Here is a 14,936-nt window from a genome sequence, read left to right on the forward strand (position 1 = left end):
ACACCCTATACTGTATTTGTGATAAAGGAAAATCCTTACCAGGTAGCTGTTTCCATATTGTTATATATGTTTAACATATGGCCTGGCATGCCATATCCTGTTAAGCATCCCCCTCTAGTGTAATACAATTAGAATGCAGTGGCAGTAATGTGTTCATGGCTATTTGTTATCTGCCTGTCAGTCCATTTGCCCATCAAACAAGATATTAGAGACAGCTTTACATATCCAGGTTGATGCTACTGTGTTGCCAGGTGAAAGTGCAAAGCTTCTATATTGTGAAAAAAAGAAAATGGGTTAATTTAAGTGATGGCATGTAACCATGAAATACGACTTCTAATATTGATTAAGGAAGGATCTGGCCCTGAACTAAATTATGATATTGGAAGATTGTGCTAATGCCCAGATTTATTTTTAAGTAACTGATCAAAAATGGTTAATTCCAGAACAATTTTTCACATCCCAGGATTTTTTTTAAAGATTAACATGCATCTCATATATTTGTTTAATAAAGTAAGGAAAAATCCATACTGTGGATTTGTCTTGTGAAAAGAATTCCAAAGTAAGTAGTAAGTTGTAAGTAACTGCTTTGGAAAGGCCGGTAGACGAATCCTTCAAAGGTGGGAGTAATATGCTTAAAGGTATACCTCAATAAGTTTGGAAGTATGCTTATTTGAAGAAAAGATAGGCGATTGTTATTGCTCATGTGTAGAGTATATATGAAACTGGAGCCAGCAGCTGGTTAGCTTAGCTTAGCACAACTGTTTCTTTGCTTCACTGTGTGCATATTCAATATATTTGGATGTGTGTGTATCTGTATGCGGGGAAAAAATGTAAAAGTCAGCATGTGAGTACAAGCAGGTAATTGAGTGCTTGTGCAGATTTCCAAAAATATCAAGAAAAACCCATTGGTCATTAAGATTATTCCAGTTTCACTTTTCATCATGTATTATTGTGTTTTTTCTCTTCTTCTTCTTCACAATGTTTTTGTGGGGATTTTTAGGTTCATGGCCTTGATGAAGATCAGCCTAAAGATTACTTTAAAGGTTAGAAAAAGTAGTTATTCTCAATGTTTCTCAAGTTGACTAATTCTTTCTCCCACGACAATTCACACTATATTCTTGCAGATCAGATCACTTGTATTCAAGTTGAGTCATACAATGTGGAAAGCTGTGCAAAGCACAGGAGATAACAGTTATTCAGCATTATCTTTTATTATCATTATCCATCTTCTGCACATGTGATGTAAAATACACATATCAACACAGAAACAAAGCTTTCTGCACATTCAAAATAACACACATCGAGTAACTGATATAGAAAAGGTCATTTTATGGGTAAAGTTGTCGTAAACACAGTTTTACAAAAAAAGACAGTAGGAATGTTATGCTACCACTTTCTGTTAAAAAAAAAAAAAAAAAAAGCAAAAAATGTGATTCATTTGCATATATACAACAAAAGGAAATTATCTCTCCACTGTGGATCCATGTTATCTCATCATACTGTCACATAGAAACATTATTCAAACTTTAAAAGTGTCTCTGTTTTGCTCCATCAGCTTTTACCTAGCATCATATTTATGAGGTTTAAAAATTGATTGTTGCATGACATGTACTGTATCATTGTTTTTGCATGTAGCCAGCAACAAATAGGTCATTCTAGTTGTATGTTTAAGACATTTCCCCAAAGTTTATTTGGTCACTTTAGTTTAGGAAGGTAAACTGATCCATAAGCAAACGAGAAGCCAGCATAGAGTGGCTCAGTGAAAGTTGTACAGACAGTGTACAGGTGGCTCAGTGCATCAGGAAGGACCTCAAAAAAGGACAAAATGCCAGCAGGCCAGTCCAGATACACCCCTATGGTACTTCTGTATGTAGCGCGGTTGACACATTTCACATTGGAATTGTTATGACGAAAGCTCCCTTCGTGCATCCAGCACCAAGACTTTTCATTCCCTCCTAAAGATAATTCGCTTGAACAATCTGCCACTCTGTCTATACTTTTGTATGCCACTCCAACATCAGCTGAATCACACTCAACCTCCCAGTAATGGCGACCGGTCAGACCCTCTTCACACAGTACTTGAGTGGCATCAAATCTGTCTGGATGTTTAGGATATGGCTGCTTCTCACCAACATGTGTTGCCTTTTTGTTCTCTTTTGTCAAAATTGCATTCAAGCCTGCTGTGTTAGGGTCAAGTGTCAGATTGCAGGCATCTGCAATCGAGAAACAATTAATTAGTGGTGTTCTATTGCTGTAAGAGGGTGGTTGTTGATCTCTGATTATTTTCATCATATTATAGATTACATCTCTGGGTGAAAATGGCCTGTTGCCATGAGACCATTTTTACCCAATAAAAGCAGCTGTTTTTTCACATTTAAATTGAAGAGTTGTTCCAATACCAATAACAGAAATGCCTCCAATACAACTAAGTATTAGATGGTATTGTTGAGTATGAAAGTCTATGTACCTGTCACATATGATGTTTTCTTTCAGACCAAACAATTCTGGGACTCATTAGGGAGTTCCCTAAAGCTCTTTTGCTTATGTTTGAATTTGCACTGCCAACAGCCTCTTCAGTATCCCGCCAAACGTTTCCCTTTCTGTTCCTGAGTCATGGTGTTGAATAATATCGATAAATGTGTTTTTGTAGAATATAATATTACGTCACTTGTCACTTTGAGTTATAGCAACAAAAAAAAAGTATTTTGTGAGGTTACAGTGACATTGACCCTTGACCTCCAAAAGACCCAATCATGGGTTAAACTAATTACAAAATAAGAACTTTAAAATAACTTTTTTGCTGCTACTAAATATACAGCAGTATAGCAAAGTAAAGCCAGCACCACTGTCCCATGTAAATCAGTTAAATTAACATATTCTTATATTCAGGTTTCAAAAAATATTTGCAGACATAGTACATCCTGCAAAATGCATGTATCTTACAATGCATAATAACGTATAAACTTACACTGTCTCAGTAGCCTCAGGTCAAACCAGTATTCTTTATTTTCATCCACACTGATGGGAAAAAGAGGGACAGCAGGTTTTTTTAAAAATCGCTTCATATTAAACAAAGTAAATCATGCAAATTATCGCCTGCATACTTGAGTTTCTCCAGACTGCAGCGTGAATCCTTCTGTATTTCAGTCAGCAGATTGACTCCTTGATCTCCAAGGTAGTTAAAACTTAGGTCCAGCTCCTTGAGACTGCAGTGGTCGGACCTGAGAGCCGAGGCCAGGGCGACACATCCATCACCCGTCACTTTACAGAATGACAGCCTACAGAACAGAAAACAAGTGAGATTTTAGGTGTGTTGTGCATGTCATACCCGCAGCAATTTGAACATATTAACACAACACAAAGCCCATTTAATTAGTCATTTATCAGGCTCTCACTTTGGACTTGTAGCATGACATGTAGCACCACAAATCACAAAAGCTGACACTTTTAAGAGATGATTGTTTTCTGATTATTGTCTTACTTTTAGACTATTCGACTGAACTGAGTTTAAACGTTAGAGATATTAGGAACATGCTTAGTGTTATGGAGTAGTATTGTTGTGAGGGTACTGCAAAAGCCGGAATTCTGATATATCAATTATCAAAGTGAAAGTGAATAGTTATCATTGTCATTACACTGACCTTAATATTTTCAAACCACAGAGTGGGTTCATCAGTGCAGTACAGAGCGCCCTCACTCCTGAGTCCTGCAGTTCGTTGTAGCTCAGGTCCAGCTCTTTCAGGTGGGAAGATTTGGAGCAGAGTGCTGAGGCCAATACCTCACAACCTTTCTCAGTGAGTTTGTTGTGACGGAGACTGAAAAACATATAGCAATATAGCATATAGCTATATAGCATATAGCTATATAGCATATAGCTATATAGCATATAGCAATATAACGTTAATATAAACATATCCTTTATAATGTCCCTTGTCCCGTCTTTAGGAAGTCTACAAAAGCCTAGAGGATTAAAAATGGATACAATCTGGAATTGTAATGAACATTCAGCTTTGGAGTCTAACGTTACTGGCTAAATATTTCTTTGTCATCACTAGAAGGCTAACTTCAGAGAATTGTAGCTAAAGCAACAGCCAGTGTAATGTAATCTGTGTGCTAACGTGTACATACATGTAGCTAACGTTAATTTGTAACGCTATTTTCAAGTTAACCCAAAGAGTGAATGACCCCCAATTCTTTAGGAATCCTATAAAATGATTTTCCTTCTACTAGTCCCTGGTTTCTTGCTTCATATTATTAGAGAAGCTAAAGAGACTAGCTAGCTCATTTGCCCAGCAATACTCCCACTTTCAATATGGCCGAGTTTTGATTTCAACTATTGAATATATGAATATAGAATTACATGATGTCATGTAATCCTATATTCAATAGTGCAGTGCAGTGCAATATAATGCAGTCTTCTACCTCAACACTTCCAGAATGCAGTTGGTGCTCGTCAGCCCAGTGGAGAGGATCTCCATTTCTGAGTCTTTCAAACTGGTGTAATTCATTTCCAGCTCTCGCAAGGAACAAGGGTTGGATGTGAACGCCGTCACCAACTCCGCACAGATCGTTTCAATCCCATAGTTTCTGTTAAGTCTTTTGGTACAGAGATGAAATACAATTTAGTAATGAGTAATAGAGCTTTAGCAGCAATCATACTTGAAAAAAGGTATTCACTCAAAGACAGCTAGGCTGTCTGTTTTAGTAGGACAGCTATTCTTACAAGGTGGATAATGTATTTGTATATTAAATAAAAAATGACAAAGCCAAGAAAATCAGATGTAAAATGTTTTACTTGTGAAGTTACTGCACACTTTAATATTAAGAGGAATGAGGTATGTAAGACTGACCTGAGCTTCTCCAGTTTAGGAATGCCTAGCCCAACAGAAAGGAAAGAGTATAGTGAACCTCTCAGTATTTGGTCACTCAGCTCCAGTTCTCTTAGGTTTGAGATGAGTGACTTGATAGCTGAGGCCATATTTTCACAGTCTGGTTGGCCAATTCCTTCACCTGAGAGACTACAAACACAGAGAATGATCATTTACACATGCGTTGCATGTTAAACAGCAAGTGCGCAAATAAATGGATGAATGGACTGCACTTATATAGCGCCTTTATCCAAAGCGCTTTACACTACAGACTGCGCTCATTCACGCATTTACACACATATTCATACTGGTGGCCGAGGCAAACCAGGGCACACTGGTGCCACCTGCCACTATTGGGAATTGATTCATACACCGATGAACGCAGCACCGGGAGCAATTTGGGGTTCAGTATCTTGCCCAAGGATACTTTGACATGTCTGCCATGGTCAGAGATCGAACCATCAACCTTCCGATTGGTATGCAACCACTCTACCAATTGAGCCCCAGCCGCCCCTGTACAATACAAGTACCTGTATTGAGAAACAGCATTTGTTACCACTAACCTTACCTCGGGGCGGGCTGCAAGGTTTTAAGGGGTTAAATATGCTGTCTTTGTCAAGTTTTCAACTGGATATACGTCATAAAGGATAAGCAAATAATCCCTGTTTTATTTTCATTTTAGCCGATGTTCAAACTTTTTTGGAATCAGAGTTGTAGAAGGAATTTAAAAAGACATAAAGCAACACTACAAAAATTCAAAATTAGTTTTGCTAACCTCAGAGCTTCTAGTTCACACTGACAGTTTAGTAGCCCATCAATCAAGACCTTTGTTCCTTTCTCATAAAAGGTACTATTTAACAGGTGCAGTTCAGTTAGCACAGACTTTGGCATTTGAAGAGCTGAGGAGATTGTTTCACAAATCCAAACATCAAAGTTCACGCCTGAGATTCTGTGGAAATTAAAGAGACAATCATGCAAACTCAGTTAATGCATACAATTAATTTAGCCATTGCAGAAAAATAGAAATGTGTACAGTGCCCTTTTGTGTGTGATATTTGTGTGTCATATTTAGCATGCAATGTAGTTTAAGTAGTCAACCTACCTTGCTTTTCTGCTGTTTCTGACAGCTGGGACAAGCCTAAAAATCCCTTTTACCGCTGGTCTGTATTTCTTCAGGTTGAATTCATCTAGAGGCGTGTTTGACATTAGAATTGAGTCTGCCAAAACTGAGCACTGGACAGGGGAGAGCTGTGAATCTGGATTATGATCTGGTTTCAGACACTTCTGCACAGTCTCGTGTAGGGAACTGTCTTTCAGCTCAATCAGACAATGAACAAGGTTCAGACATCTTTCGGGTGAGCAGTCTCCTAAATCTATCTCTAACAGACTCTTCTTAATTTCCTCAACCACTTCTGAGTGCTCCTCTTCTGCCTCCTGTTGAATCAGGCCTCCAAGTAGTTCTTGTGTTGACTGCAGGGACATGCCAATGAGGAACCTGAGGAACATGTCCAGTTCTCCTGTCTTTCTCTGAGTTGAATTGGCTATTGAGATTTCCATCAGCTCATATAAAGGTAAATCAACTGGATCTGCATTCAAGATAGCCTCAAGCTCTTCCTCAGACCCTTTGAGCAGGAAATTCTTGAGGCTTGGAGAATCGATTGTTTTCCTTGCAAAACTGCGGTAGACAAAAAGAGCAGCAAAGTACTCCTGAACCGTCAGGTGGACAAAGCAGTAGAGTTTCTTTTTGCAGAACACGCTCTCTTCTTTGAATATCTGTGTGCACAACCCACAGTGAACTCCAGCTTTGTCTTTGTCAATGCCATACTTCTTCAGATCATTGTCAGTAAATATGATTTTGCCTTCATTCAGATGCTCAAATGCCATCCTGCCTAGTTTAAAAATGAATTCTTCATTCCACTTGAAGATTTCCTCTGTATCTGACTCATTCCTGTTGTCATACTTTTCGATAGCTAGCTGCATTTGAATGCAAAGGAAGTGTGTGTACATCTCAGTCAGAGTTGTGGGTATGTATATGTCTTCATCTTTAGCCTTATCCATTTTATTCAGCAAGTACACTAGAACTTTTGCGGCAATCCAACAGAAAATAGGTATGTGACACATAATGAACAAGCTCCGGGAGGCCGTAACATTGTCAACAACTCTTTCAGCAACTGCCTTGTCTTCAATTTTGTTCCTGAAGTACTGTATTTTTTGCGGATCATCAAATCCTCTGACTTCAGTCCACTGGTGTACATACTGGCGGGGGATGAGATGAACAGCCCCTGGTCTTGAAGTTATCCAGACAAGAGCGGATGAGAGAAGATGTCCCCGGATGAGGTTAGTCACCAGAGTGTTCACCGATGATATCTCAGTGCAATCTGTCAACATTTCGACAGTCTTGAATTGCAGTTCAAGCTGGCTTTCATCAAGACCATCAAAAATGAACAAAACCTTGTGATTAGCAGTTATTCTTGCAACTGCTAGGTTTCGTAGTTCTGGATGGAATTCTCTGACAAGTGTCTCAAGGCTAAATGAGCGCCTAATGACCAGATTTAGCTCCCTGAAGGGCAGCACAAAGATGAAGTCCAAGTCCTGATTGGCTCGCCCATCAGCCCAGTCAAGGATGAACTTCTTCACGGACACAGTTTTCCCGATGCCGGCAATTCCCTTTGTCATCACGGTTCTGATTTCGCTCACTTCTCCATTGTCTTGCTCAGATGAAACGATACCTTCTGATGTACTTTTAAAGATGTCATTGCAGTTGATTTTAGTGTCTCCAGCTGTTTGACACCTTGCCTTTTCCTCAATCTCCCGGATCTCATGTTCTCTATTGACATGTTCGCTCTCGCCCTGTACAATGTGAAGCTCCGTGTAAATTTTGTCCAATAATTGTTTACGGTTTTGATCTTTTTCAGTGCCTTCAAACTCGTATCTAAACTTTTTCCTCAGATGTTCTTTGTGCTCTTTGATTGCTTTTTTGATGACCTCTTCTGCTGCAATAAAAAAGTGCAGTGATGTCAAAGCAGTTTCAGGACCACATCATTATTTTTAACTGTATAGTACATTTGATCTTATTAATGTATGCAACAATGTTTTATCATCGAGCTATGCAATTGAACACATCAAATACTTGTGTTCAATGGCTGAAAAGTATCTGCTACGTCAAACTGTTCTCATTCCCAACTTGTCACATATGGAGCTTGGTCAGGACCTCTTGCCATTACGTTTTAATCCATTGGGTAACCCTATGTGCACCCTATGTGGTTAATAATGTAAATTCGAACAAAACTACTTGGTGATACTTAGGGAACAAAACTACCTGGTTGGTCTAGGAAAAAGTTGGGTCAATATTGATTTGTCATGCAATGTAAATTAAAAAAGCTAAAGAAGTTAATCAACGTAAATAAGTCAACATGTGTTTGTCGGACCTGTCCAACCACCTGGTCTTCTTGCTTGCCTCGTGCATCGCTATCAAACACTTAGGGCAAAAACAAAGCATCGCGATTTGACAACCTTGCAATGAGAACGGTCTGGACATGTACGTTAAAGTCAGTTTACTACTACAGTAACAATTAGAAACACTATATAATCATCATGTTATAGACAAAGACCTCAGCAGAGGTGAACCCATCAAAAAGACATCACATACCACAATAAATAAATACATTTGACATACTTTGGCATGTCTCTGGCTGAATTTCCTGGAGCAGCCTATAGAAGGCAGACTTGGCTTTTAGAGTATTCAGGGTCTTGTAGAGCTCCCTCATCTGCTCCTGGCTGGTCGGGGCAGCCATGATGTTGCTGTACATCTCTTTATGCATTATCTTCATTTGGAGCATCTCATCGGCAATTTTCTTCACTAATGTGACGTCCTGAATGAGCTTAGCCCTGTTTTTGTCCACCCAGTCGGCTTCTTCTAAAAACAGAAACAAATGAGGCATTACTTCATCATATTTTTACACAGGGTGTCTGGAGTGCAAGCATTAAGCAGAATGAATGGCCTCTAAAGCATTTGCATCATTTTTGTGATGAGAATTTTTATTAAAATTAAGATTTGCTCCTCAAACTATTAACTCTAACTCACCTTTCTCCACTGTGACAGCCGAAGCAGGGTTTTGTGTTTCAGAGAGACAAGGACTGACAAATTAAAAACAAAATAATTTACAGTTAATGGTTATAATTATAAGTACTACTAGTAGTTATCATCTATGTTCACATATTAATTGTTTTGGTGTTAACAGAAGTCTCACCTTGGGCTGTTAACTTCAGCAACAGTGTATTCCTGTACCAGAGAACTGTTCTTTTCACTACATTCCAGTTTTTCAGAACCGGTTTCTTCTTCTTGCCTCTCTAAAGCCTGCTCCTCCTTTATGGTTCCACCTTCTTCCTGCAGAGATGGCCTCCTTTGGAGGGGAGGAGACTCTTCTCTTCTTTGCACTTTGGTGGAAACCACATCTTCGCGTTCTTCTTTCCTCTTACCCCTCCTCATTGCAGAGCATTTGCTCCCCATGATGTTATTTCCTCAATATCAGCTCTGTGAATCTGTCATTTGGAAAGCATTTAAATGTCAGCAAGTTTTCTTTGGACCAATGCCATGCTACGCTACAAACCTCGTTCTTAAAGCAGCCAAACCTGCTTTTATTATGAAGTGACTTTACTAGAGACATGACCACCCTTGAGAGTAAAAGTGAAAGTCACTTCTCATCTGCATCCAAGTTGGGTTAAATATACATTTTATACATATTGATATATACTTCAGTGCAATAGATTTTTTAATGGTTTTAGTTTAACTAAAACTTAATAGCAAAAGTTACATTTGTGTCATGAGTAAAAGCAATGTTATAGGCTGTATTTTTTATTTTTCACAACACTTTTATTTCATACTCGCATACACAAACAGACAAAAATACAGTAAAATAAGTAGTTTTTACCTTTAACCATCCTGTAAAAGGCTGCAGCAAGACTTGAGGTGGTTTGGCATTGTCTGTGCCTGCGGGTGTACTTGTGAGCTGTACTGCGAAAGGCAAGCTTTATCAGATATCAGACACAGAAAGCCAAAGCATTCGGTGGGCGGACCCAGCTAAGAGTGGGAGTTAGTTTAGTGTGTGTGTGTGTGTGTGTGTGTGTGTGTGTGAAGAAGGGAGGGGTAAATAGTTTGAAAACGAAAGAGTTTCCCTGTTGCTGCACAGAAACTCAAAAACTGCCCAAAGTTTTAACTGAGTGGCACAAATGTCTGTTTTTCTTGTCTTTAAACACTGCACAGTGTGGACCTCCAAATCATCCTTTCTTGTATCATACTTCTATCTAACTTTAGTGCAATAATCCAGCAGCCTCCAGCCCCATTCAGACTGCTGTATGTGTCAGCCTTTTTGTAAGAAAACTTATTCCAGATTGATGCACTGTTTGACACAATTATAATGCAATAAAGCCAGACAGTTGGCACATTTTCTTAGTTAATAATTAGCCAGACCTGGCTGCATTTTGGGGCAGCGTTTTGTGGCTCACTCAAAACACAGTGTGGTGTAAAGTCCAAGAAAGTACTGTACGTTGTACCAAAGTTACATCCATCCAAATAGTAATTTGTCATGAAATAAAATAATGTAATGCCACTACTATATTTATTAGGGATAGAACAATAATCCTAAATTTATCACAGAATGTGCTAAGAAAAACACAATTCCCATTATCTATATAATTACAACTAACTTAAAAAGCTGCTACGTGACATTTCACTGATTTCACTTAACTAGGTTTATATGATGCATGATGCAGAATTATGTCTTCTTCACAAATATATTTTATGTGCATTTAAAAAGCATTAGGTTGTGTAATCATACTTTTGTTCTACTAAACCAATTTTAATGTAGGCCGGAGGTAAAATCATGCCATTGTCTTGTCTTGGATTTACAACTGCAGATAAAATGTATTTTGGCCCCTGAGGACTCTTGTTTATGCTTTATGGTTTTACAACATTAAACTGCAGTGAATGCAAACAGAATGTTTATGACCAACAAAAAGTCAATAATACCACCTTTGTATTATGACACAACTACAGTCTAATAAATTACCACTGGTTTAGCCGACTGTATTAAGAAGTTTGCAAATGTTCACTGCAAATAGATTATTCATTTGTAGCGGTAACATGAAACTATTCAGCATAGAACAATGTCTATTAAAGTAACATTTATATTGTGGAGTACTTTTATCGGTGTGCCTCGCTGTTTATAATGAATGACACACACACACACACATTCTTGTACTTCTATCTTTGTGAGGACCCTTATTAACATAAATGCATATCCTGTCCCCTTACCCTACCCATCACATGCCTAACACAAACCTTGCCCTTAACCTAACCTAAACCTAATCCTTCTCATCTAACATCAGTCTTAACCCTCAAACAAGCCAATGAAGAAGTAAGGACCAGCAAATATATGTCCTCACTCAAAAACTTGTTCCGGTCCTCACTATGTATGAAGTACAAGAACACACACACTAATATTGCTTTGCTTGCTTGATTTAATACATCTATGGAAAAATAATTGAGCTGTGATCTGTTTGTAATTGCAGTGCTGGTTTTTGGTGACGTATATTTTGTTGCTACCGGCTTTCTGCAAGTGTTGTTTTGAATAGTTTCACACTATTATCTTTCTATTTTATAATTATTTTTGGTCCGCTGTGACTCTGACTGGTACCCCTCTTCATTTAAAAGTGTCAAACACCCTATACTGTATTTGTGATAAAGGAAAATCCTTACCAGGTAGCTGTTTTCTTACTCTTGTGATCAAAAAGATCAAGAAGATGATCTGAAGCTTAGTTCTAAGTCTGTTCTGATTTTCTTTTTAAATAGCAACTTCTGATCATCCCTTATTAAGGCTAAAAATGTGGTATTGTGCCACCCACCTCCAATTTAAAGCACCCCGCTTCCAGTTTAAGCCAAACATATTCCAAGTACGGATACTTTAATTGGGTGAACAGATACAGATAATGAGATACTCGCTCATACCTAGTTTAAAACATTCTTAAAGTGAACTGTCATTATCAACTGAGTGTAAAAAGGGTGAGAGTGTTGACGTGATGTCAAAGACATCCATGTATTGTGCTGCAGGAATATCCTCTGAAATTAGCATGCTAACCACAGACTGTATATAAATAATGGACGTAGTCACCGTGACATCACCCATTGGTTTGTGGACTGCCCCTTTGGAAGCATCCAGTTCAGCGTTACACTCGTCGCCATCTTGTTCCGAAACGGGGAGCAGACCATATTTGGACTGTGGAGGAGCAAGAGGGATCTGATCACTGACTACAGCCTCTCTACACCTCAACCTGACTGAGAGAAGCCGCTGCTAATTCATGTTAGCATTAACTGGAGCATTAACTGGGATGGTCATTTTGGCTAGCACAAAAACAAAAACAAAATGTACGTTACTTACCTTAGAAAACTGAACGGCCACCCCTTGGAGTGTCTGTTAGTCCAACCGAACGCTAAACTGGACATTTTTACTGAATAAAACGTTCAAATAAACTGTCATTAAGTGAAAATACAGTGTAAAAGGGTCAAAGTTATGAGACCAAACCACTAATCGTCCCTTTTTATCTATATAACATTATATATAACTTCATTGACACATTGCCGTGGATACACATTGCTCTGCTTCTCTCCTGATGACGGCTCGCCTTGTTAGTGACCTGTCAATCAAAGGTAGCCACGCCCCAAATCATACAATTCTTTTCTAAATGGGGCCATTAGTTGAACTATTAACATGAAATTGTCTTTCATGTTTTGATTTTTACTAGCGGTTGAGACCATAGTGTTGTCCTAAAAAAAATTCTGAGGTAATAAATCAAGTGAGAAGTTTTCTCATTTTGCATTGAAATGAATGGACAGAAATGTTTTTGCAGCCAAACTTAGCGCCCCCTGCTGGAGTTTTCAGTAGAATGCAGCTTAAGGTACTTCCTGGTTTGCCTCCCTGCTCAGACCTGGAGGTTGCCACCTGATGCTAACCAGCTAGCCACGGCCCGTTCGGTCTTGTGATACCACTTATGCCTCTAGAGGCGACAGTGAGTCACTGTAGTATCCAGTCTAACGGCCTCAGAGGACGAAGAAGTAGATGCAGCTCCACAGTTAGCTGTATAGCAATTTTTAAGCAGCTATAACATCTAAAAACTAAAAATCAGTTCAGACTTGTGTGCAGAGACTTGGTCCCAGCGGGTCAGTATTTGTTAAGAAACGAGATGTAATTCATTTACATAGATAATGGTTTAAAAACGTATACATTTAAAGTGTTCCATAGATTTAAAGAGTTTAAAAGGAACAAACTGATTTGAAAAAGCTCACAAAATTAAGATGACAGGTAGACCTGTGTTTCCAAGCTCATATTAATGAAGGGGTAATTCCATACACATCATCCATTATACAGGAGGGAACGGACTGAGGAAGCAGGTCACCATTCTGCCAACACTTCACTTTAAAACTTTAGAGAACGCATTTGCTCCCTAATCACTCTCTCTGCTCCACCTCTGCTTTCCCTATCTGGCTTCTCTGCACCATCTTTTTTTATTTCTTTTACCTCGCCCTCTTTTCATAAGCTCTCTCTCCTCTGCTGTCAGCTCTAATTAGGCCACTGTGTGTGTCCCAATGTGTGTGTCAGTGTGATTGCAGGTTTGTGTTTTTAAGTGGTCTTAGGAGGTCCATCACTCTGTGCTGTGCTTCCCCACTGGGCCCTGGTGGTCGAGGGGAGACACACATACACACAGACTATTGCTGATGCTGGGAGCAGGCATTCAATGTGGGTCTAATGACTCCCTTTACAGTTGCACTCCCACTCCTTCATACACAGCATAATATCTAACTGTGCCTGACCAACAGCACAAGCACAACAACAGACCTTCTTTAAACCCTATAAGCCGAAACAGTTACATATTTTGCCTTCTGAACAGACATTTTCCGTCCGTGGAAGAGAAAATAACATGCAGCCGCACTCTCAGAAATAATGTGCTGAATTTGTACTCTAAGGGGTACCCTTGAAAATGGCTTGGGGACATATATATATTCCTTTTTAGCCCTCAAAAACATACATACCATGAGGTCCAATAAAGCCCCACCAGAAACAGGCCCATGTCTGTCCATCAAGGTACAACCTAAATGAATATATCCCCATGGCTTATTAGATCTCAGCTAGCTATGTGTATTTTTTAGGTCAAAAAAGGAACATACAGTTTATTGTATTGTTCCCAAGCCAACATCATGGGCACAACAGCTGTATTTAGAGGATACTGTCCCGGTGATAAGCCCTTGTATCCCTTGATTGATTGATTTTATTTGACCATTCTTGATATAAAAAATATGAAACAGCAACCTGTGTCATACGTAATATAAATAGATAAAAAAATAGTCAGGGATGACACAATAAAGCCCTAAGGCTTATTTCCATTGTGGTCCCTATAATCTGAAGGTACATATTCACATTCACAGTATTTCTGACAGTGCATGTATCCTTAGAATAATTCACCTCACTCTATGTTGGGGAGAGGTAATCATTGAGTAATAACAAAAAAGAAGTAAGTCAACTATAAATTTTAGTTTTGGATTATAGTATTTACAAAAAAAAAAAAATCAGTGTTCAAAGACAAATGTGTCCCTAGTTGAAACAATCGTCCTTTCAAGTTTTGTTTGATGAGGACCTTGGTTATTAGGGGTGTCACGATTCTTTAAATCCACAACCCCTTTCAGATTGCCGATTCAAGCCACGAAATGTTGCGCCTCTGTGACGCTTCGCCTTCATCTGAACGTCCAGAGGTGTAATGGAGGGACCAGGTGATCCTGGTTCTGTACCGCCTTCAGAGGTAGTAACAGAGGTGTTAAATTGGTGAGACTGTTCGAGACGGGATCAATGTGAACCGGCGGAGCTGGCAAGATGAAAATAAGTGACATATGTTAATTGTGCGAGCAACACTCTGGTAATAAGAAAGGAAGTTGACCATATAATCAGAAACATGCCTCTCACTTGAGTCCAACAATAATCGATCTGAAGTAAAATGCTATGGAAACTATGGAGTTTTGAT

At 38.9% G+C, this 14,936-nt stretch overlaps 1 protein-coding gene across 5 annotated transcripts; it reads right to left on the reverse strand.

The window, feature by feature from the left end:
• Window positions 1-1,192: 1,192 nt before the first annotated feature.
• Window positions 1,193-9,913, reverse strand: LOC131983169 (NLR family CARD domain-containing protein 3-like). Of its 5 annotated transcripts, none has more exons than XM_059347822.1 (12): window positions 9,800-9,913; window positions 9,119-9,410; window positions 8,953-9,005; window positions 8,545-8,784; window positions 5,971-7,858; window positions 5,644-5,817; window positions 4,851-5,018; window positions 4,423-4,596; window positions 3,642-3,860; window positions 3,105-3,278; window positions 2,969-3,018; window positions 1,193-2,213 (listed from the first exon to the last, which is right to left on the reverse strand). In XM_059347822.1, exons 2-12 carry the CDS (start codon window positions 9,376-9,378, stop codon window positions 1,696-1,698), a joined length of 3,918 nt encoding a protein of 1,305 aa, XP_059203805.1. In that variant the 5' UTR covers window positions 9,379-9,410; window positions 9,800-9,913; the 3' UTR covers window positions 1,193-1,695. The 5 variants fall into 5 exon arrangements, with proteins under 5 accessions (XP_059203805.1, XP_059203807.1, XP_059203806.1 ...); XM_059347824.1 differs by having other exon boundaries at window positions 3,642-3,815; window positions 5,971-7,861; XM_059347823.1 differs by having other exon boundaries at window positions 3,642-3,845; window positions 5,971-7,861.
• Between the last annotated feature and the right edge of the window lie 5,023 nt (window positions 9,914-14,936).

This window comes from Centropristis striata, chromosome 13, assembly GCF_030273125.1.
Source record: "Centropristis striata isolate RG_2023a ecotype Rhode Island chromosome 13, C.striata_1.0, whole genome shotgun sequence".
Lineage (NCBI taxonomy): Eukaryota > Metazoa > Chordata > Actinopteri > Perciformes > Serranidae > Centropristis > Centropristis striata.